Source organism: Tachysurus vachellii, chromosome 24 (genome assembly GCF_030014155.1).
Source record: "Tachysurus vachellii isolate PV-2020 chromosome 24, HZAU_Pvac_v1, whole genome shotgun sequence".
Classification (NCBI taxonomy): Eukaryota; Metazoa; Chordata; class Actinopteri; order Siluriformes; family Bagridae; genus Tachysurus; species Tachysurus vachellii.
In genome coordinates, this window is record NC_083483.1 from 7,216,654 (window position 1) to 7,240,987 (window position 24,334).

Sequence of the window (24,334 nt, forward strand, 5' to 3'; positions counted from 1 at the left end):
GTTCCAATACTTTTGGAGGGAACCGGCTGTTTTGTTGCCAACTATTGCGTTCAGAGTGTTTTCATGGCAAACGTTTCAAATCACTTTTCTATAAATGGCTTTAGGCTTGGCTTTTAATAAGGAGGTTATAGAGAGACATTAGACTAGGAAGGTTATTCTATATATCTCTATATGTGTATCTCTATAGGAACTGATCACTGATCAGTTCCTATCTAAAATGGCCAAAACTTAAATCACATGCATCTTGGTCAAACAAAAACATACTTCTTGCACGCTTCTGAGTTTCCTGCACACGCCGTGTACTCACTGTTGCCCTCTCCTGGTGTGTTACAGCAACAGCGGCGCGAGCGAGAGTTGAGAAGGCAGCAGGAGCGCGAGCAGAGGCGACGAGAGCAGGAGGAGAAGAGACGGATAGAGGAGATGGAGCGCCGGCGCAAAGAGGAGGAAGAGCGCAGGAGGGCGGAGGAGGAGAAGAGAAGAAACGATCGCGAACAGGTAACCGAACAAGAAGCGTGGCGTCTTTTAAAATTTCTTAGATAACAGATTTTGTTTTTCATGGTCGATGCTAATTTTGGGAATTCTATGATGCCATGTTTTAGAATATAAAAACTGCGTCAGAGCTGCATCGATTACACTAAACAAAAACGTGTTCCACGTGTCCGGTGCAGTCAAGCTTTACTTAAGTCATTTATTTAAAGTAAATAAAGCATTTCGAATATGATGATAGTTCATTAAAACCACATCATAACTTTTGGCACCCTGTATCCTGATACTACATTCTGTACCCACTTTGCCAACGTAACAATATTGATTCTTTAGTTAAAACCCCATGAGATTGGAGAATTCAGAGCAAGGAATCAGTTCTTCACAATCTTTCCTCCGGTGTTTATAATCTCTTTAGCTCACCTCGCAGATTTTCAATGGTCTTTAGGTCAAAGGTAGGATATATAATTTAGGACAAGTCTGGTTCCGTGAAGTTTTCGGTTTGGATTTGGATCCATGCTTTATATAAATGTCTTCTGAAGGATTCAACCGTGACCCAGCTGTAGTTTCTGCCAAACTAAAACCCAGTAAAGTTTCCTCACAAGGTTAATAATAAACAGTACAGGTCGGGGTCTATTGTGTATAAACACCCTGCTTTTTATGCCAAACCCACCTTTGTTTGTTTGTTGTCTATCTCTGCTGACTGTAGAATAGATTTCCAGTGAAAGTTCCAGTCGTCTCTCGTGAACTCCGGGTGGTTATTAAAAAGAAAAGACTTCCTTCTGCCATGCCTTTCCATACTTTGTGGTCATGGAAGCGACACGTAATTGTAGATACGAGGATGATACGGGGATTTGACGGAGGCGATCAGCAAATCTCTAACGATGCTTGCAAAATGAAAGTGTTCACCTCGCTTAACCGTTTCTCTCGCTTCTCTCACACCCTCATCCAGACGTCTTCATTACCGCACAGATTACTGTCCTAGCAGCGGCTATGTGTATATTTATATTTTATCTATTGTCCGATTCTATGGACGTCACACGTTTTTGTCTTTTGTTTATTTACTCTCTCTCATACGGGAGTCAATCGCGGAATGTAAAACCGTTCAATAAATTCAGTCCAGTGTACGAACATCAACGTATGATTTTTAAATCATTTCTCCTCAGGATTTCCGGGTGTAAAAAAAAGTTTTGGCGCAGATAAACAGCCGCGTTCTTGTTGTACACACTTGATTTTAAAGAGTACATGCTTCTGAATCAAGGGAGAAGAGAATCAGTCCAATAATTATTGAGAACTTAATGTGTTGCATTTCCATCACTGTTTAAAAAAAAAAATAACTAAATAAAAACATTCAACTTCATAGACTCCATTTAAAAACTACTGCTCTGATCTTCTTCATCGTGAGGAACGAATAAGGGAATTTGGCCGGTGTTTCACCTTATATTTATATTGGGGTGGGGGGGGGGCATGATAGGGAGAATTTAAAGCTAAATAAGAACATTCTTTAGGTTGCATTGTAGTCATAAAAATTTCAACGGAAGCGTGCACACTGAGATTTTATTTATTTATTTATTTGTTTGTTTATTTATAAAGTGTTTTTTTTTTTTTCTCATTTTCTGTCCAAGACTAATCTAATCAGCCTTTGAAGATGTGTTTGAAACTAAACCCATGTCTAACCTTTGACACGTCTGATTGACAGGAATATATCCGCCGTCAGCTGGAAGAGGAGCAGAGGCATCTCGAGATCCTTCAGCAGCAGCTGCTTCACGAGCAGGCCATGTTACTGGTACGATCTCTGCTCTTTTCCCTCTTACTAAAGTCTCAAACCTTCGAACAGACTCTGTTTAGTTTATCTTGGATCTGACCGTTATTTAAATGGGACGATTTGAGATAAAGCACAAGATGAAAGCTTCACTAATGTTTCTAACGGTGTTGTGTATCTCGTTCAGTATACCGTCCGCTCCCTGAGGGAGATGGTTCACTCTGTCCAGCCGTATATTTATATAAGCAGGAAATGCCCAGCAGGAAGAGTCGGGGATTTCCTACTATTCCTCTCTCTCCCCCGTGGTTAGGCCAGAGTCATTGTTCTTGTCTTTGCAGGGACTTGTTTGTTCTAAACAGCCTGCACAATGTCTCAGGGGAGAAAGTGGAAATGAGTTAATATGGGACTGCCACAAACAAAGTTAAATGCCCTTCTCTCTCTCTCTCACTCTCTTTTTCTCTTTCTTTTTTTCTTACCATGTCCATCCACTCTAGACATCACCGAATAAACAAATGCATTTTTATTTCAGATTTACTGGTTAGAAGCATGTAAGGTGACATTGTGGTGTTTGGAAAAGTACTTTTGTGTAAAGTTTTCAACCATTGTATCTCATTTTAGGAGACCAGTGTTGTGGGGAAAAAAGGATCGCAAGCTAAGGCCACGTGCTCTAAAGCAGGGGTTCTCAAACCGTTTAGTCAGTTACCTCTTTATTTGTAAAATAAATTAAAAAATTCAATAAATTAAATGATGATCGTCTGTGTTTATTAGTTATTTAGAGCCCCCCCCTTTTTTTTTTTTGAGAAGCACGGCTATAGAGCACGAGAACAATATTTGCATAAGCTACAGAATGATTGAATCTTACAGATCATATTGAGTGTTGATACCAAACATGTTTTAATAGCAGTATGTGATGAGTTTACCGTCATGGAAATGTCCTCAATACCTGTGGAGCTTTTTCATGGAGCTCCGCTCTGTGCTCAGGAGTTCAAATGGCGGGAGCTGGAGGAGCAGCGGAAGGCGGAGCGGCTGCAGCGGCAGCTCCAGCAGGAACAGGCTTACCTGCTCTCACTGCAGCACGGGCCAAAACAGCGCACTTCCTCCCTCACAGTCCAGCCAGACTGGGCAAAACTACCCCAAGCACGCCCCTTAGACGGCCCCGATCCCCCAGTTTACCCGACCGCAGACGAGTGTGTGTCAAAGGATGATAGTCCTGGTCAGACTGACGGCGACCAAAGCACAGAGCAGAATAATGATGTAGATGAGAAGGAAGCACTTAGTGATGAGTGCAGGGAACAGACTGAGAGTGTGTCTGTGGACTCGAGCCCTTTAGTCACACAGCCAGTGGGTGAGACAGACAGGACTGACGAACACCTCGTCCAGTCGACTCCAACCAGTGGCCCGGTGTCTGAAGCCCAGCCAGTCGGAGAGGTGAAAAGCCCATCCTCTTGGTCCACCCACTGTTGCCTGCTTCTACTCCGGCTTCTCGAGCTAACCCCGGCTCAGTTTTGCATGTGAAGAACGTTTTAACTACATGGCAGTCAAGTGTGTTGGTGGGAGCAGTGGAAATTTGGTTTTCTTCGGATGCTGATTTAGCATATACTCAGCACCATTATTATTTATCCACCCCATCCCATTTTCCCCCATTTGTTTTACCTTCCATGTTTGACCCTAAATCCTCACAGGAAAGAGACGTAGACATTAATTACACTTTTTTGAAAAATATCTAAACAGATTTTGCATTTTGGAAGATGAGCTCTAAATTCATCAGCGAATACGGACTTTACGTTTTAAGAGAGACGTATTTTAGTAAATACCATTTATTAATCTGACCACTTTATAAAAAATGGTGTTCCTCTTATCAAAGTTCTTTGGGTCATTTAGCCCCAACACCACAGTAAATAACAGAACAGTTTAATGGCATGTCCTGGCCCTGGACCCCAGGTCTGTGGGAGACACTGTGGATTAGTTGCACAGGTCTCTCTAAACATTTGATTGTCTTGTTCAGCCAGAAAGAAAACCATATCACTGACCACCATAGTCATGAACCCGAATGGAAAAACTACATCCTTTCTCTTTATAAGACCTTTCTTGCTTTCTTGTGTCAACTAAACCAACATTTATGCAATCCAATTGAAGGATGTGTGAGATATAGGTCAGTATTTAAGGATTTTTTTTTTAAAAACTTGACCACGTTGGTTCTAGATAAATATTATTGTGCTCAGTTTGATCCCAGATATAGAAACGCTTTGTTTTTTTTTCCTTTCCTCGTGTTTGTGTTGCATGTCATGGTTTGGCTTTGATTCTGCTCCTTAGGGAAAAGCGTCTTTGGTTGTCTTAATGTTTAGAAAGGACGAGTGAAGGTTTTTTTTTTTTTATATATATAAATAATGAGCATGAAACTCGTGTTGGCCTGAATATAAGCTAGAGCAGCAATGTCCTAACACAGTTTCGTCTGTTTCGTCCATCTCTTACTTCAGCTTGCTGAGTTGTAATCCAGGCAATTAAACACCAGCATGCAAGTTTCCTGGCTTGGAGCAATTGTCGGTTCACATTGAGGTGTCCCTCGTGTCCAACAGTTAATCTCGTTGATTTATGTCCTTTGTGCCAGGCTGATGAAAGATACCGCAAGAACCATCAGGGCTCGCCTCAGACAGCTCCGCCCAAGCAGCCGCCAGTACCTCCTCGTTCATCTGAGCCCTATTCTAACGGGAACTCCTCATCCGAGTCCACAAGCATGCACAAGCCCATGGAACCGAAGGTAATTCCTGACATTTTCTGAGCTTTCCCGCCTCTCACGTGACGCACTGTATGTTGCTATGTGAATGTCTGTATGATACCAGATGACCTTCTACACAGTGTGGTCATCAAGGGAATGTCCTTTTTCACGCCTCTTCATTTCATCCCGTGTTTTGTGTTCTTGGCTGCGACCATGCCTGTCCGTCTCACTTGGGTATGTGCTTTTCTCTCCCCCTCACAACCCCCTACACTCCCTCTCCTTCTGTTCTTTCCCCTTCCGCAAGGTCCAGTGGTCTCACCTGGCCGCTCTAAAGAACAACGCATCCGCTCCCCCCGTTTCCCGTTCTCATTCGTTCAGCGATCCAGTTCCTAATTTTGCACATCTCCATCTGCGCTCTCAGGAGCCGCATCACCCGGCGCACCCCGCACGCTCCGAGCATCCGCACCCTCTGCTCCATGCACAGTCTCGGAGCCACGAGACACCCGAAACGTCCCACAATGACGAAATTCCACCAAAGGTAAAAAGCCGGATCCAGACTTTTTCCTGCTCTAAATGAGCTGCCTGTTAACCTGAAAATAAAAGCATGATTATTAAAACGATTAAATAAGCAGGTCCTGATCACCATGATAATGACTGTAGTATTACCACACCTCAAGTCAATGGGCAAATAAATATTCAAATTTTCAATTCAAATTTATTTGTATAGCGCTTTGACATCGTCTCAAAGAAGCTTTACAGAACATAAACATAAAATTTAAAAAAAGAATAATATAAAAATGTATATAATACAAAAATCAAGATTAATATTAGATATATTTAAATGTGTTTGTATTTATCCAAAATCAGCAAGTCTGAGGTGACTCAGGTGACTGTGGGGAGGAAAAACTCCCTTAGATGGTAAAGGAAGAAACCTTGAGAGGAACCAGACTCAAAGGAGAACCTCATCCTCATATTGGTGACACTGCAGGGTGTGATTATAACTATACAGTCAGACAAATGTATTGATGAGGAGATTGTTGTCTTTAAAGACCACATGGAGTTGGCATCTCCTCTTTAGTATCGCAGAGTCTAACTGGAGCTGGAACATCTCTAGATGCCTCAGGATCCTCACAGAGTCAGCCTCATCTCAGTGGAGGTCCAAAATCTTCATGGCACGGAAGCCAATCGGAATAACCCACGGTCTCAGTATTGTCGAATCGCTAAATAAAATCCGTCAGATCTCACATTCTACTTGATTTCTGGCCATAATAACATAATGGAGGTAAAATACTAAACAGAAGTGTAAAAGATCAATACAAGTCAAAACCGCTAATAGTACCAACCCCGCTAATAGTACCAACCCCGCTAATAGTAACAACCCCGCTAATAGTAACAACACCGCTAATAGTAACAACACCGCAGATTTAGCAGTTATGCATTTTATTTCTGTTTTTAGCTCCAGATTAACAGCCATTTGCAGCTTCTCTCGAACAGCCGGAGTAACACTGGCTTAATAAAATAGTCTGGTGCAGACAAAACGCATTGCGTGATTTGTTTACATGCGCTTGGGTTGTCAGAAATTTCTTTGTAAAGTGGAAACACTGAGATTTTCACGAGAGTTAGACTAATACTCTATAATTCAAATACTAATACTTATGAATACAACGCAAAATCAATAGATTTTGGGTTCATGGCTTCATATGATGCATAATTCTGAATCATAAGAATAGGCTTGTGTTGCTATAGATTTATTTTCCCTACTCACAATTTTCCATTTAATATAATATCTAGCGATAAACAGCGGGTGACGGTAATCGTACAGCTGTATTTATTTATTTATTTATTTTTTTAACCTTATTCCCTTGTGTGCCTTTCTCAAAGGTCCCCGTGAGGACGACATCCAGATCACCTGTACTGTCCCGCAGAGACTCGCCACTTCAGAACAACCAGCAAAGCAGCCAACCTGGACAGAGAAATGCTGGAAGGTTCTTTGACTCTTCTACAGTTCCAAACTTATATCGTTAAACAATCTCCTCTTTTACAATTTAGAAGAGTAAGTTACGAAGACGCACCGATTATTCATTCATCTTTTCCCCGCATGTCTTCCCGTTAGTAACGTGGAGCCGCGTCTGCTCTGGGATCGGGTGGAGAAGCTGGCTAGACCAGGCAGTGGAAGCTCTTCTGGCTCCAGTAACTCCAGCTCACAAACTAGCTCTCAGAGCTCAGGGGAGAAGTTCAGGGTTCGCTGTGAGTGCCGCTGCTACACCCGAATGCATAGAAACACATCATTTACAGTATGACATTTTAACTTGCATTGATTTTTCTCTTCTTCCTGCAGCATCTTCAAAATCTGAGGGCTCACCACATCAACGGCAGGACACTGCTGGCAAAAAATCCGAGGAGAAGAAGGACTTTGTCAGGCCAACCAGGCCCTCTGTAAGTTTTTAAACTCGGTTTAATGCCGTTATCTGAAAATCCATCACACTCTAGACCTCTGAGCTAGATATGTACTGTATATAAAGCCTTTAAATCCCACTTTTAGGATCTCACTCTACTGGCCAATGAGGTGCGTGCAATTGAAGAAGCACGTCCTCCTCACAAGGTGACCGACTACTCCTCATCTAGTGACGATTCCGATTCAGAAGAGGAGGATGAGGTGGAACAAGAGCTGGACAACGAGTCTACATCCGGCACAGAGGACTCGAGGGCGAGGTGTGCTCGATATGTCATGTTTCTAATAGCATATATTAACACGCTACACACTGAACGGGCTTTTACATTTGTAATGAACAAATTCTCCATGCGTTTGTCTTTCCTTAAGCTCTTCAAAAGTTAGCAACGGCGAGACCGAGTCAGTGGAGACCATGATTCTTCACGATGAAGCAGAAAGCGACCCTGCCATCACACCCTCTAAAGACGGCACTTTAATTGTCAGACAGGTACGAGAGACCGATCGAGCCTGTTCTTTCTCTTCCTGTTTAATGTTTCAGGTCTTTTGAGTTTCATCATTCATCCATTCCTTCTGTTTGTGCTTTGAATGATTATTTTTTTTATTTTCTATTTTTATACACGCAGCACTCGCACAGTTTTGAGACATGTATGCAAATCCGAATATTTCCTTTGCTGGCCCTCTTGCACCCTCCTTCTTCCCCGACGGAGTATAGACTCAGCTGTGCCTGTTTTTGATTCCAGAGTGTAGCAGAGAAAATCCGATTGGTCCCCGGGCCTGGTTCGGGTCCTGGCCCTGGTCACGGTCCTGCTCTGGGCCACCAGGAGCGAAATGGCTTCACAGGCCGCATTCACCTGCTGCCTGATCTCATCCAACAGAGCCATCACTCCCCCTCCCCTTCCATCACCTCCTCCCCCTCCTCCAGTCACACCAGCCCCTCCATGTCCCCCCAATCTGCCTTGGAGAGGCTGCTTGCCAGCGAGGTATGTTTAGTCATTGTACCACTCTGAACTGCTGGCTAGATTTCACTCAGCTTTATTCACACTACTCACCGCTAATTCACATCAGCGCCCCTTTCCTATCCATGCTGGGTGATGGACGAGCTGTAAGCACCACAAGCACTATAACGGGCTCGTATGAGATACTGCCTTCCCTCGAGGGAGCTGTTTTTAGTGCTTTTTGTTCTGTTTTTATAATCTCACTTTAATTTAAGAATTAATTTAGCTTTATTTGCTCATTTGTCTAAAATGCTGGTGTTTTGGCTTATGAGAGAATCACCCAAAGAGTAAAGGAAAAAAAGAAGAATGTTCCTTTGCAAGACTTCCAAAAACAAGTCCTATATATATATTTTTATTATTTTGTATTTTTCTCCCCCCAAAAAAATCTCCAGTCATTGTTCTGGATTTTTCATGGAAAGCACAGGTTCAGTAAAAGGAAATTCTTAGAAGCACTTGTACAGTAAAATTTAGCCTAACGTCATCCCTTTCTTTTTTTTTTCTTCTTCTCTTTTTTCCCGATTATTTCTCCACCTATCGGTTCATTTTCAACCCTCTTAAGTTCATCGTGCACGTCTCCATTATAACAGGCACTTTTTCAGGGGTTACAATGTCATTTTCTTCATTTCTTTTGTTTAGAATTCATCTTTATGGCTGAAGTAATGACTTAAATACATTCCTTAAACTGCACTTTATAACTTTGTTATCGAGGCATCACTTGTCAACTGGTTCCAGTAGAGAGCCGGGACAGATCAATCCTAATCTCAGCTGTACATCAGCTATGAGAAAGTAAAATCTCCATTTCTGCATGATTGTTGTGTTAGACTCAAGAGACCCAGATTCTCTTGGCTATTTGTAGCTATATAAAGTCACTATCATTCACTTGTGATGTGTTTTCTTTTTCTTTTCCCACAGACACTCTCAGGCAGTAATTCTCTTCAAAAACACAAGTCCTCTTCTTCCTTCACCCCTTTTATTGACCCTCGCCTTCTACAAATATCCCCCTCCACCGGCAGCTCTCTCAACAACATGGGTAAGTCCCAAAATGTACCTAATACTGCCTAAGTATAATAGTGTAACAATTACAGTAAAATTAAGCACAAGGATCTGCATCTTATTTGCATTCTATCGGGCCATGTGTAATGCACCAGTGTTGCTTTAAGTTTTATTTGCAAACCTGTAAACATTTAAAGGTGGTGTCTCTGTTGTTTGAAAGCCAATGTTGACATTTGAAATCACCAAAACAAACGCACCCTAACCCAAATGGGTCCCGCCCCTATATTGATAGCTCCGCCCACACATACATACATAACCCAGGCAACTAATAGAAAGAGATGTGTCTTTATCATAGCTGAAGGGAAGAACAATACGATTGCAGATAAACAAACAAGCAAAAATGACACACAAGCATAATCATTCAAAGGACGACATATATTAGTTCTGTGTAACAAAGCAAAACCAACGTTACTCACCTATCGAGAAGGAAAAAAGCGCCTCGGCGTCTTAAGTAAAGTCGTTTCTTCGCTTTCTTTCTTTGTGTTTATCCTCCATGTCAATCTTAAACCCGCTTTCTGCTAATGTCACACATGCGCACTGAACACTCTCTCCGGCTATATTGACAAGACACGCCCTCTTCTGCTCATTGGCTACACGTTAGTTTTGTTTTTTTGTTTTGTTTGCCGGCCCAACGCAATTTTCTGAGGCATTTCTCAAACAACGGAGACCCCACCTTTAATACAGTAGAATTATCCTAGGAGATGAATGCTACATACATCACACATGAACACAGATCAGGTAAAGCAGATGATGACTGGTTTTGTTGTGCAGCCGTCATCGGGAATGACAGTCGGCTACATGAAGCGTTGAGGCCAGACCCCATGCGGAAAGGCTCGGTGGTTAACGTGAACCCAGTGAACACTCGGCCCCAGAGCGACACGCCCGAGATCCGCAAGTACAAGAAGAGGTTCAATTCCGAGATCCTGTGTGCTGCACTCTGGGGTACGTAACTGACCGCTTTGACTAATTCCTATGCAATATGTGAATAATCGATCGTGCTTGTTTACTATCTCTGTACGATGAAGGCTGAAGTTAAAAAGCTACCACAAATAAACGTAAACAACACGTCGAAAGCGTACGTTAGACTGAAAATTAAACACATTCAAAAGATGATTCTCTGCAGATTACAAAAGAAGCCTCGCGGATAATTAGCTCAAGAGTTTGCTGAAGTATCAGTTATAGCTTTTGTTTGTTTCTCCGTAACCCATAATTAGTCAAAGCCGGCTCATATTACCAGTGACTTACAAACAAGTTTGAACAGAGAAAAAGGATTCGAAAAGGAAGATAAGGTGTAAATATACACAGCTATCACACATGCAGTGGTGTTTACAGACACTCTGGAGGATTCAAAGCAACTATAGCAATAAACATTTGAGCGACTAGCTTCATCCATTTGTCTATATCGGATAGCTGAGCTCAGGACTGGTCAGTTATATGATGACTTCATTGGATATTTGTTCATATAATGAGCAGGATCTGAATTATGTTTGTTACTATAGTAGTTTATTAATGCTAGTTCTGGTTAAACTTCCTGTCCTCCCTCTGTAGGTGTGAACTTATTGGTGGGGACAGAAAGTGGTCTTTTGCTTCTGGACCGCAGTGGGCAGGGAAAAGTTTACCCCCTGATCAACCGGCGCCGATTTCAGCAAATGGATGTCCTCGAGGGCCTCAATGTCCTGGTCACAATATCAGGTAAGATACAGAGCCTGGAAGGATATGTATCTGTTTTACGTAGGCCAAGAAGTAGACGTTAGTTCTTGTGGTTTAGAAGTTCATTTAAGAGCTGATTTTAACTTGCTTTAGCGTTAATGCATTTGTTTGATGTTAGGAAAAAAGAACAAGCTGCGAGTGTATTATCTGTCCTGGCTGAGGAACAAGATCCTACACAATGACCCAGAGGTGGAGAAAAAGCAGGGGTGGACTACAGTGGGGGAGCTGGAGGGCTGTGTGCACTACAAAGTCGGTATGTGTCTGTGTCAAGGTTCCTGGACTAAGCAGTTATCATGAGTTTTAAAAGTAATAAAAATAAATTTGAAATGTTTTCCCTCCCAGTGAAATATGAAAGAATCAAGTTCTTGGTGCTAGCCTTGAAAAACGCCGTGGAGGTCTACGCATGGGCACCGAAGCCGTATCATAAATTCATGGCCTTTAAGGTGAGTTCGAAGTAAAAACACTCATTACAGAAATTCTGAAACGCTAAATAAAAATGTCCCGTACATGCTTTAAAATATCAAACGTGTTTCTTCTTCAGTCATTTGGAGACCTTGTCCACAAGCCCTTGCTGGTGGACCTGACAGTCGAGGAGGGTCAGAGGTTGAAGGTGATCTACGGCTCCTGCTCTGGATTTCACGCCGTCGATGTGGATTCGGGCGCCGTGTACGACATCTATTTACCCACACATGTAAGTACCTTGTGTACTGCGGCGTTCTCAATAACAGGACGCTGTGCCAGGAGGCTCATGACAAGCCCTACCCCATGTTTGACAGTTTTATAATGTTACCCTGACGTTGATGTATCTTATTAACTTGGATCTTTTTTTTTTTTTTTAACCTGATAGATTCAGACCAGCATCCAGTCACACGCCATCATCATCCTTCCCAACACGGACGGCATCGAGCTGTTGGTCTGCTATGAGGATGAAGGCGTCTACGTGAACACGTACGGGCGCATCACCAAAGACGTGGTGTTACAGTGGGGAGAGATGCCCACTTCTGTGGGTACGTGGAACACGATCACACGCCATCATAACAGTGTAGATTAGAGCAGAAAGCATGTAGTGTTTGCCTCAGTCTCTGATAACCCCTGTAATTAATAAAGATAGAATTAACAGCACGAGTCAGATGTAGCACTGTGTGTTTATTCTGCACGTCTACATGATCCCTCTCTCTGTTACTCTGCAGCATATATCCGCTCTAATCAGATCATGGGCTGGGGAGAGAAAGCCATAGAGATCCGCTCGGTCGAGACGGGACATCTGGATGGTGTGTTCATGCACAAAAGGGCGCAGAGGCTTAAATTCTTGTGCGAGAGGAATGACAAGGTGAGATGTTATCTATATAATTACAGGCTACAGGTTAGGACAAAATGTTACTTTATTCTAATCATTTAATCCTTTATGGATTTGTCTTGTTTGCAACTCTGTTCTATTTCTACTGAGTGTATAGTGTTGTATAAAAAGAAGAATGTAAAACACTTCATGAGCCTCTCTCTGTCTGTCTCTCTGTCTGTTTCTCTCGTCTGTCTCTCTGTTTCTCTCGTCTGTCTGTCTCTCTCTCTCTCTCTCATCTGTGTCTCTGTCTGTCTCTCTCTCTCTCTCTCTCTCTCTCTCTCTCTTTCTCTGTCTCTGTGTGTGTGTGTGTACGATTTTCCCAGAGGAAACACTACTGCTAATGTTCTTACTGTCTCTGCTGCTGTAATGTTACAGGCTTCTTAATGGGCTAATATTCAATTTATTCGATATAAACCCATTAGTTTCTTTCCATTTAGCGTGAAAAAGAAATTAATATTGCATTACACTTCTCACTATTCATTTGGAATCTAGAATAATTCATTACTTTGTCTGTATTTGAGTGCTTAGCTGTAAGACTGCTCATCACTAGCAGTAACCCTCGCAGAGCCAGCGGACGTCGGTCGGATTCTGACTTCGCTAATGTCGTTTCTCCTGCAGGTTTTCTTCGCTTCTGTACGTCAAGGAGGCGCGAGTCAGGTCTACTTCATGACCCTGGGCCGCAGCAATCTGCTCAGCTGGTAAAGCCTCTGACTACAGAACTCACCATTTCTGAAACCACTGACAAGCCGGCGTTGATATAAGATAATCAGCCTCAAGCTGAAATGTCTTCTTGGGTCCCGTGTGCCATTAAAGCAGCATCAGCACTCTTTTAATAGCTGTGACCTGTGGATGCAGAAACATGAGCAGACTTGTTGAAGGGAGTGACCGTGACCCCTGCAGCCTGCCGTCTGTGGAGGCTGGAAGTCTAAAATGCGATTAAAGACTTTTACCGGAGATCTGTAACACTTTTAACATTCAGGGGCTCCTTTTTTCAACACTTTGAGACATGGAGGAATCTAAACGCATGAACAGTTACTAATACAGTTAATGTAAATGTATTTGTGCAGAACTCTGCGAAGGGAGCGTGCATGTTGCCCCTCTCTCTATCTCTCTCTCACTCTCTCTCTCTCTATCTCTCTCTCTCTTCCCCCCGCAGGGGTGGGGCTTCATGGCAGCAGGTGATCTGAAGGAGCTCTGCTTTTTTTTTTTTTTCCTGTGAATTTGTCAACTGCCAAAACATCGTTCATACTGTATTATTGTGGTAGTCCGGGTTACTTTGGGGGATTATTACTCACCGGCGTTTTTAACAACATTGACTTTAGTGCATTGAGATTTTATGCTGATGAACTTGCGACAATGTTTCATATACAGTACATTGAGTGTTTTTATTTTTTAAGCATTGCACTTGATAAATAAATTCTTAGTTTCCTTCCCATTGTGCTTGTCTTGTGTCCAGATGATTTAATAAAATCAAAGATGCTTCCAATACCAAAAATCACACATGCACGCTTCAGTCTCGCAGCATCCGACATTCCCTCGGCTTGAATAAATAAGCCAGGTTAACTCATACTGATGAGGTGGTGAAAGGTTTGGTGCAAACAATATTAAATGCTTGGTCATAACTCCTGTAGGTTTTTCTCCTTCTAATATGATTAGACGATATGTTGGTGATTTCCCAAAAAAAAATGGACTGAGTGAAAATTGCTAAATTGTTTTGAGTTCATCCAATTGACAGCAAAATGTACAGAAAATTAAGAAATCTGCATCACATATAATAATAATAATAATAATAATAATAATAATAATGATAATAAAGAATTTTAAAAGTGCACAACACCAAAGTATTCCGGATGTAGAACAAAGCTCCCAAACCGTGTAGCCTTTCACCAAACCTAGTGTTGGCTGAGTGGGTCTCACTTAGCCTAAACTGTGCACTTATTTTATTTAACAGGACAGCACTTATGCGCATACTGAGGCTTCATGATGGTTGTCTCCACTCTTCCATCTTGTTTCCGCTGGGTTCAATTGATCCTCTGTATTGCTTACTCTATAGGGTTTGTCACAAACCCCAAACCAGGTCAAGTGGTTTTCCCTTTAGCTGCACCTTGCACAGTTTGATGTTGAATCTGTTACGCTGACCTGGTAATATGCAAAATATGACACACAGGCAGTGAGACATAGGTGTTACACACAAAGCCAAGCATATTATTGCTTCATGACCTTGCTGACATTTTGACACCGATATAAAGATACTGAAGAGATTCTCACCAACCTTAGCTGCATTTTCTTTTCTGTTTTTTCCCTTTTGAATAGCTAGTAGAACAAAATAGACATATCTCAGTTAAATATACTAAATATTATCACGTCACATTTACATGTAACGTATTACAACCTAAACATTTTGAAAAAAATTCATTTACACTTAATATTACTTTAAATATAAAGCACTTTAACACAGCCAAAGCTGAACACAAAGTACTATACATCATAAAATACAGATAATAAAATAATTAAATAGTAACAAAATAATATAATAAAAGTAATAATTCAGAATTAACAAAAACCAGGGAATAGAAATATGTTGTCAAGAAGCATTTGACCAGCTGACCTAAGCAAACGGGCAGGAACGTATGGGTGAAGTAGTTCAGTAAGATATGTCGGGGTCTGACCATTTAAAGATTTAAAAACAAATAATAGCACTTTAAACTGAACCCTATAATACACCGGCAGCCAAAGTGAGGCCATAATTGGTGTTATATGGTCATATTTCCTTGCACCAGTCAAAAGACATGCAGCAGCATTTTGGACTAATTGAACGTGAGACAGAGAAGACTGGCTAAGACCAATATAGAGTGTGTTACAGTAATCCAGCCGAGATTTAATAAAGGCATGGATTACCGTCTCAAATTGTTGCCTGGACACAAGGTTTTATTTTTGCCAGGCGCCTTTGGTGAAAAAAGCTGGACTTCACCACTGCTGTAATTTGGCTATCCAATTTAAGATTAACATCCATTTTAAAGCCTAAATTAGTTATCACAGGTCTAACATAGGATGCCATGGGACCCAGGTCAACAGGGGGAGACTCACAGGAGCCACTTGGACCAAACAACCTCACCTCTGTCTTATTATTAACATGGAGAAATTTCACTGCCATCCAAGCATTAATGTCAATACATAAAAGGAGATGTGTAATGGAGGAACCCTCCTTTCGCTTTACAGGTACAATAATCCCTCGCCACTTCGCGGTTCAAGTTTCGCGGCCTCAGTGCATCGGTGATTTTTTAAAGATTATTAATCGAAAAATAAAAATATCAACTGTTTCCCAGGATGCCAGACAAGGAGAGAAACTCTCTCAGAGGCTTTGTACATACCTACGGGCACTCAGACAAGGCACGTGATTGGCTCCTGGCGTGAGATCTGAGCTGATTGGCTGCGCATCATTGCATCCTCTCCCAGCTTCTTCCCTTGTTGTACTGTATCTCGCCACTCTCGTTGTCGCTTATTGTGTTTTTGTTAAGCACTTACAATGCCTCCTAAGCGCCATGCACTTGCAAAAGATTCCAGTAGTGAGCCGAAGAGGAAGATTATGACCATAATTGAAAAGGTCAAACTTTTAGATATGTTAAAACAGGGCAGAAGTTATGCCGCGGTGGCATGCCATTATGGAGTGAATGAATCGACAGTGCGCTACATCAAAAAAGACGAAGATAACATCCGCAAAACCGCTGCAATAAGTTTCAATAAAGAAGCGAAACGTGTGGTAACTCCGCGTAATTAGAGAATTGTGAAAATGGAAGCTGCATTAGCCTTGTGGGTTGATGATTGCAGGATAAAAAACGTGAGTTTGGACACTAATATGATCAGGACAAAGGCCAAATCTCTCTATGATCAAACCTTGCCCGATGATGACGACAAAGGAGATGCTGAAGAAGCAGCTAAAGACGATCCTGACGAACCTCAAGCCAGTACTAGATCTGCCACGAGTGATTCGCCTCCTCGAGGACGAGGCTTTATAGCCAGCAAAGGCTGGTTCGATAAATTTCAAAAGAGATACGACCTCAAAAGCGTTCCTTTGTATGGTGATGCTGCCTCTGCCGACACCGATGCTGCTCGTCATTACGTGGAGGATGAGTTTCCTAAGCTCATCAGTGATGGCGGCTACCTCCCTGAGCAAGTTTTTAACATGGACGAGACAGGCCTCTTTTGGAAGAGGATGCCTTCTCGTACATTCCTCTTCAAGGATGAAGTGAAGAGGCCAGGCTTCAAGGCCCACAAGGACCGTGTCACTCTCATCATGTGTGGCAATGCTGCAGGCTTAATGCTTAAACCAGGCCTTATTTATAAGGCCAAAAATCCACGGGCCTTAAAAAACAAAAATAAGGCTCTGCTCCCCGTGTATTGGATGCATAACTCTAAGGCCTGGATAACGAAAGCCCTGACCCTCGAATGGTTCCTCCATTGCTTCATTCCCCAGGTGAAGCTGTATCTGGCTCAGAAGGGCCTCCCTTTTAAGGTCCTTCTCTTGGTGGACTGTGCAGTAGACCATGCAACAGACCTGCAATATGATGGGGCTCAGATCGAGTTTCTGCCCCCTAACACCACATCTCTAATTCAGCCGATGGATCAAGGTGTCATTCGTGCCTTTAAGGCACTCTACACTCGTTCCACGATGGAGGGCCTCATCGCGGCAGTTGACGATGACGACGAAGGCTTCACCTTGAAAAGGTACTGGCGTAACTACACCCTTGCATCATGCTTGACTAATATCCAGCAAGCATTGAAGGACATGAAAACTGAGACCATAAATTCTTGCTGGAAGAAATTATGGCCTAACGTGGTGCATGACTATGCAGGCTTCACTCCTGACGAAGTTCATCACTCGGCGGTGGAGAAGGCGGTGAGGATGGCTCGCATCATCAGGGATGAAGGATTCGTCGACATGACGGAAGAAGACGTCAACGGCCTTATCGATGCCCACTCGGACCAACTGACAGATGAAGACCTCCTTGAGATGACAAAGTCTGCAAGTGAAGAAGAAAGCGAAGAAGAGCAAGACGAAGAAATTGAAGAGCGTGGCCTTACCCTGGAGAACCTGCAACAATTGTGCAACATGGCAAGGGCAATGCAACGATTTGCACAAGACATCGACGATAATGTGGTTCGAGCTGTCGAGTTTAGCAACAGTGTTGACGGGGTTATGTCCTTGTACAAGGGCATTTTGCAGCAAAAGAAAAAACAACGAAAGCAACTACCCATCACCATGTTCTTCTCCAAGTTAAAAACCCCAGCTACACCATCAGCGCCGAGTGAACCTGAAGCCTCTACGAGTGGAGTGGGAGCCTCTTCTCTGCCACCACCAGCCTCTTTGCCTCTCTCAGAAGCAAATGTTGACCATGTATAATATTAAGTTTTAATGTGTAATATTAAGGTTTTATAATTAAAAAGATTTAAGTAAAATATATATATAAAGTATAAATATACATATTTTAAACATTCTGGCACCCACACACACATATGCGGAAATTCCTAGGGGGGGGCACTCCTACTTCGCGGATTTTCACCTATCACGAGGGGTTCCGGTCCCCATTAACCGCGATAAACGAGGGATCACTGTATGTAGATTTGGGTATCATCTGCATAACAGTGGAAGGAAATCCCATGGTGTCTAAGGATGTAGATAAAGCGAAAAGAGTAATGGCCCCAAAACCGAGACCTGTGGAACCCCGTATTACAAGGGAGCAGTGGAGGATTCTAGACCATGTAGACCCACAGAATAAGTTCTATTTGTGAAGTAGGGCCTAAACCACCTACCAAATCACCAGCATCAGACGCAATGAATATGTCATTAAAAACCCTTAACAAGGCTGACTTTGTGCTATGCTGTGTTTTAAAGCCAGACTGGAAAACCTCCAGGATGTCATTTTCATCCAGAAGTGATTTCAATTGTATATAGACAATTTTTTCTAAGACCTTAGAAAGAAAGGGCAGTCTGGAGATAGGTCTAAAGTTAGCTAGTACATCTAGTGATCTAGACCAGCTAAGTGACTTCTTTGTCAGTTAGCACAGCAATCTGTTTTTGCAGAACTCAACCCTGATACGTGCAATACATCACGAAAGATTAAAAAACATTACTTAGCTCTTTATTATTTAGGTCTATACTTCTGTTCACATTGACTTTATTGTATTGAGATAACTTCAGATAACCACTAACCTGGCATCAGAACCATTCATGAGTGAGGAGCTGCTCGAGGGTTGGCCGTTTTCCAGGGTCCTCATCCAAACACCATTTTATGAGACTGCAGCATGCTGTGTGCAGTAATGAAATTGGTTAAAAGAGAAACTTGGTAGCTATCTAATTGATTTTTTTCGATTCATTGATTAATTGAATTCTAGCCATTTTACTATGGAAAAATGAAGCTTCTGTGTTTTCCTACCTTCAGACAGATTCTTGGAAAATATCAGCTTGCCAGGACACCATTTTCCACCTGTCAGGCAATGTAAGAAATAACCCAGCTGCCTGACAATGCTTAATTCCTGCATGCTCTCGTTAAGAGAGATCCATCTTGTTGGGTAGATAACTGCATTGGTTGAACGTAAGACAGATAAAGAGTATCGTCATTAAGATTGCAAAAAATGATCCACCACTGAATTCCTATCAAATCCATTCATCCCTGAAGTGCAGTTACCTCTACAATCTGAACAAAGGAAGCCCTGACGCAGGCAACCAAGGCCAAAATCAGTTAGCTTTACTTCCAAGGTCTGGGTGTTGAGGAGAACGTTGCTTAATTGAATGTCTCTGTGGAAGACACCACGGTCCTTGCAGTGACATGTAGCCTGAGCTACTTGCCGCATGATTTGTTTAACATGAGCTTCAGGCATTCTGAACTGTAATTTTTGACAGTACTTATAGAGGTCAGTGCAGTTATCAGGCCGCTCCAGGATGTAGATCACGTCTGCGGGCGTCTCAAACCAGTCCAACAGACTTATAACATAAGGGCAGCGAGGTGGCTTGCACACAAGGTTCAACAGTGCCACCTCTAGAGGAAGAATGTCATTGCTACCAGGCTGAAAACAGAGTGGACATGGTTAGCATCGAAACTTAGGACACCTTATTATTATCTTATTTAATAAAAGCCACCATGTTCTGCGTTCAGCATTTAGCATTCCACAAAACTTTAAGGCATCATTTACACATTTAAGCACTTTGTTTATGTATCGTTACTTTCCCTATTTATGAGATTCATAATAAAGGAAATTAAAAAGTAACACAAAAGTAAAGTGAGTTCACTTACAAGGGTTATATAGTCCAACATTTCCTTAAGAACACACTTAATTGCCACCTGCAAAAAGGGAGACATCATTAGCCACATTGCTATCATCAAGTAGTTTCTGTAGAAAAGGACTTTCATTTCAGGAAATTCATTTATAAAACATGTAATTAGCTGCTTTTAGTTAGAACTTATCTGATTTAGCGTTTCTTAATTTTTATAACATGAAATGCTAAATCACTTTTCGGTGTCCAGCTATTAATGAGAGATTTGTTGAAATCTTTTTTGTCCGTTTAAACACCGTTGTAACACCAGAACATCTAAACAAGCCACAAGCTGGCGCACATGACAACATCCACATCAATGGGATGGCTGTTGAGCGCGTTTCCAGTTTCAGGTTCCTGGGGATCCACATCGCGGCGGACTTGTCCTGGACTACCAACACCTCCAGCCTGGTCAAGAAGGCTCACCAGCGCCTCTTTTTCCTGAGGACACTAAAGAAAAATCAGCTTTCCTCGGATATCCTGGTGAACTTCTACTGCTGTGCAATAGAAAGCATCCTGACCACCTGTGTCACAGTCTGGTATGGAAGCTGCTCGGTTGCAGAGCACAGGGCATTGCAGCGGGTGGTGAAAACCGCCCAACACATCACAGGGACGGGACTCCACTTCCAGAAATGGAGGACATTCAGAAGAAACGCTGTCTGCGTCAAGCTCGCAGCATTCTTAAGGATTCCTCTCATCCCGCCCATGGACTGTTTTCACTTCTGCCCTGCGGCAGGCGCTTCAGGTGCCTCCGGACCAGGACCAGCCGGCCAACCAGCTTTTTTCCTAGAGCTGTCTCTTTATTGAACTCATTGTACTTCATACATTGTTACATCCCACCCCCCCCCCCCCCCCCCAACACACACACACACACTTGGACAAAATGGACGTTATTGCACTAATGGACTATTACACAAACTACTGTATGCTCACTTGCACACTTGCTCTCTTTTTTTTTGCATTGCTGCTCACCATTTCCCTATCATTGTATATATCTACCTGATTTCTGTTTATAGTAACAGCAATATATTATACTAATAGCCATATATTTTGTTTATAGCACGTACCATTCTGTAAATTTCAGTTTAATACTAATAGCCATCTGCATTATATTCATAGTACATATATATTCATCTGTATATTATATTCATAGTACATATTTATCTGTATATTATGTTCATAGCACATATTTATTTGTATATTATATTCATAGCACATATTTATCTGTATATTATGTTCATAGTACATATTCATCTGTATATTATATTCATAGTACATACACATCTGTAAATTACTGTTTATAGCAATAGCCATATATTTTGTTACATCCTTCTGTAAATTTCAGTTATAATTATAGCCATCTGTATATTATGTTCATAGTACACACACATCTGTAATTCACTTCATATTACTATTTTATTTAACTTATCTAAATGGGGGGGCACGGTGGCTTAGTGGTTAGCACGTTTGCCTCACACCTCCAGGGTTGGAGGTTCGATTCCCGCCTCCACATTGTGTGTGTGGAGTTTGCATGTTCTCCCTGTGCCTCAGGGGTTTCCTCCGGGTACTCCGGTTTCCTCCCCCCGGTCCAAAGACATGCATCGTAGGTTGATTGGCATCTCTGGAAAATTGTCCGTAGTGTGTGATTGCGTGAGTGAATTAGAGAGAGTGTGTGTGCCCTGCGATGGGTTGGCACTCCGTCCAGAGTGTATCCTGCCTTGATGTCCGATGACGCCTGAGATAGGCACAGGCTCCCCGTGACCCGAGGTAGTTCGGATAAGCGGTAGAAAATGAGTGAGAGTGAGTGAGTGAGAACTTAACTAAATCTTGTAAAAACTATATCCTGCACTTGCTGCTACTGCACTCTGGTTAGACCTAAACTGCATTTCGTTGCCTTGTACTTGTACATGTGTAATGACAATAAAGTTGAATCTAATCTAATCTAATCTAAAAAAATGTTTCAATTCTAGACATAATTAAGGTGTGTCAGAGTGAGGTTTTCCATCCATCCTTTTTCTGTACTGCTTATTCTACACAGGTCATTGGGGAGCCTGGAGCTTGGCGCACAAGGCTGGGGACACCCAAGGCAGGGTGCCATCCCATCACAGGACACAAATTTTCACACCTTGAGGTGTGAGGCAAACATGCTAACATCCATCATGCCATTGTGCATATTAAGATGATGATTGTTATTGTATTATTGTAGTTATTCTGTTGTCCACATTTATTTTATGAACTTTTACAATATTTGGCTCATTTATTAAATGTATGCAGTAATTTTTTGTTTATTTATTGTAGCTTTTAGTTATAGTAGCTATATTATAGTCATGGGGACCTTAAACTGAACTCCATAAAATACAAAAAAACATCATTTTAATTTTAAGTTTTGAATTCTGTTAGTGGTTGTTAACTATTTAACTATATATGTGCTTTTACCTTTTTCCCATCTGATTTCCGATCGGCTGCATAGACGTTACCAAAGGATCCATTTCCCAGCATCTCTCCAATAATGTAATACTTAACTGTTGAAAAATTAATAAAACAAGCAAATACCCACGATAGCCTTAGGTTATACAAGGTCTATATACTATATTACAACTAATAACTTATTGTATGATATTAAGGCAAGTAAACAAACAAACAAATGAATAAATAAGTAGGTTACTTTTATCATACAATGTCATAAAACAATAACTGAACCATAATTCAGTGAAAATTTCCACAGGCAACAGTTATTATGTGTCTAGATAGTTTATAACATATAAAGTGTGACTCTGGAGAGACCTAATCTGAAAGGGTTGACTCTTCCTTCAGGGCGTGATTTTGCCAGCCTCTTCTCACAGTTTGTTTCTGTCTTTGTCCTCCTTTTTGCCGGTGGCTCCTCAGTCTGTGGCTCAGGTTCTTCATCCACCGTTTTTCTCTTTTGAGGGTTCTCATCGTTTTCTCTTGTAGTGAAGGAACAGGATGCCTCTGAGTCGTCCACACCTGATAGTGAGCCTGCTTATAAGGATAATTTATACATTAAAAATGCTTACTGTAATTTTGTTTTTATTTTAATTCTCCTCTGATGCTCAGGGAGAATTCCACACACATGGAGTGGGATCAGGAATCATATATATATGTGATTTATATATATATATATATATATATATATATATATATATATATATATATATATATATATATATCCCACTCTGTGTGTGTGGAATTCTCCCTGTGTAAAATTTTTGCAAAAAAAAAAATTGCAAAAATTTTGTTGTGTCTATTGTCATTTTAATATTTATTAGTTTTTTCTGTTTATATGCTTTAATATTATACTATATAAAAGTGTGTGTGTGTATATATATACACACACACACTTTTATATAGTATAATATTACACTTATTATATATTATATTATTTTTTATATTATAATAATAAAATTTTTTGTTTATAAATGTAATCATTAATGTCTTGTTTTAAAAATGTTGTTGTGTCTATGTGACTTGGATCAGTTTCTTTCTTTCTTAAGCAGTTATATAAAGCACAATATAGATTTATTTTTGACTTCTTTGTATTCATTGACGTGTTTTTCACACAACGATGGTTAACTGTAAAAAAAAGCTGAGTTCACTTGCTTTTTGTTGAAGAAGGGTTTTCCATACGTGTTGGCAGCTGTTTATTCGCGAATGAAATTGCACACGTGAAAAGCGTTCCGAATGACGTCATAATGATCTGACGCACGTCTTTTTGTTCGTTTAGAATTTTAGATCAGTGACGTAGAAGAACCTGTAACTCCAAACAGCATCTTTCATTTCCATAACAAAAGCAAGTAACAAAACCTTGAAGCTTTTCTGTATCCTTTTTTTAAAAAGTTTTTTTCATGCCCAGCAGAGTTTAAAATGAAAATGAAAATTAAAATAATATATAAAATAAATTAGTATAATTATAATTATTTTAAATAATAGATAGATAGATAGATAGATAGATAGATAGATAGATAGATAGATAGATAGATGTCAGGTGACTGTGGGGAGGAAAAACTCCCTTAGATGGTAAAGGAAGAAACCTTGAGAGGAACCAGACTCAAAGGAGAACCTCATCCTCATATTGGTGACACTGCAGGGTGTGATTATAACTATACAGTCAGACAAATGTTGTATTGATGAGAAGATTGTTGTAGGCAGCCTGGTGGACCTGGATTTCGAACTCATGACCTTCCGAACAGTAGTCCAGCAACTTAACTAGTGACTCCCACCAGGTGGCATTGCTAGTGACTCCCACCAGGTGGCATTGCTGTTTAAAAGTAAAACAAGCTTAAAGCACAAGTAAAGCATGAGTGTGTGTGTGTGTGTGTGTGTGTGTGTGTGTGTGTGTGTGTGTGTGTGAGAGAGAGAGAGAGAGAGAGAGAGAGAGAGATAGATTAAAACATTCCCCTCTATTTTCGTCTTGGTTGCAATCAAGCTGGTTGTAAATAAACAATTAAATTAAATATAAAAATATATGTTTAATATATTTGCTTAACTTACTCT

At 41.2% G+C, this 24,334-nt stretch overlaps 4 protein-coding genes across 11 annotated transcripts in view; 2 read left to right on the plus strand and 2 right to left on the minus strand.

Moving 5' to 3' along the window:
• The window catches only part of LOC132839751 (mitogen-activated protein kinase kinase kinase kinase 4-like), a 53,235-nt gene extending 39,290 nt beyond the window's left edge, over window positions 1-13,945 (plus strand). The window contains exons 13-32 of one of the 8 annotated variants that reach the window (XM_060860891.1): window positions 334-495; window positions 2,183-2,269; window positions 3,227-3,673; window positions 4,854-5,003; window positions 5,383-5,499; window positions 6,843-6,946; window positions 7,075-7,208; window positions 7,300-7,397; window positions 7,504-7,673; window positions 7,783-7,900; window positions 8,154-8,393; window positions 9,321-9,438; window positions 10,233-10,403; window positions 11,010-11,153; window positions 11,290-11,424; window positions 11,514-11,614; window positions 11,713-11,862; window positions 12,019-12,178; window positions 12,362-12,501; window positions 13,129-13,945. In XM_060860891.1, the coding sequence (XP_060716874.1) occupies window positions 334-495; window positions 2,183-2,269; window positions 3,227-3,673; window positions 4,854-5,003; window positions 5,383-5,499; window positions 6,843-6,946; window positions 7,075-7,208; window positions 7,300-7,397; window positions 7,504-7,673; window positions 7,783-7,900; window positions 8,154-8,393; window positions 9,321-9,438; window positions 10,233-10,403; window positions 11,010-11,153; window positions 11,290-11,424; window positions 11,514-11,614; window positions 11,713-11,862; window positions 12,019-12,178; window positions 12,362-12,501; window positions 13,129-13,212 (3,030 nt within the window). In that variant the 3' untranslated portion in view covers window positions 13,213-13,945. Of the gene's footprint in view, window positions 1-333; window positions 496-2,182; window positions 2,270-3,226; window positions 3,674-4,853; window positions 5,004-5,265; window positions 5,500-6,842; window positions 6,947-7,074; window positions 7,209-7,299; window positions 7,398-7,503; window positions 7,674-7,782; window positions 7,901-8,153; window positions 8,394-9,320; window positions 9,439-10,232; window positions 10,404-11,009; window positions 11,154-11,289; window positions 11,425-11,513; window positions 11,615-11,712; window positions 11,863-12,018; window positions 12,179-12,361; window positions 12,502-13,128 lie in introns of all 8 variants that reach the window. The other 7 variants (XM_060860889.1, XM_060860890.1, XM_060860894.1 and 4 more) reach the window with 7 other exon arrangements.
• Window positions 1-24,334, minus strand: part of irs2a (insulin receptor substrate 2a) — a 374,597-nt gene that overhangs the window by 70,681 nt on the left and 279,582 nt on the right. The gene's annotated exons all lie outside the window — the stretch shown is intronic.
• Window positions 16,367-17,911, plus strand: LOC132839070 (tigger transposable element-derived protein 1-like). Its single transcript, XM_060859847.1, has one exon. It carries the CDS (start codon window positions 16,367-16,369, stop codon window positions 17,909-17,911), a length of 1,545 nt encoding a protein of 514 aa, XP_060715830.1.
• On the minus strand, window positions 18,728-19,823 carry LOC132839071 (serine/threonine-protein kinase pim-3-like). The gene is made up of 4 exons (XM_060859849.1): window positions 19,803-19,823; window positions 19,197-19,575; window positions 18,945-19,088; window positions 18,728-18,816 (listed from the first exon to the last, which is right to left on the minus strand). The coding sequence occupies exons 1-4, from the start codon at window positions 19,821-19,823 to the stop codon at window positions 18,728-18,730; spliced, it is 633 nt and encodes a 210-aa protein (XP_060715832.1).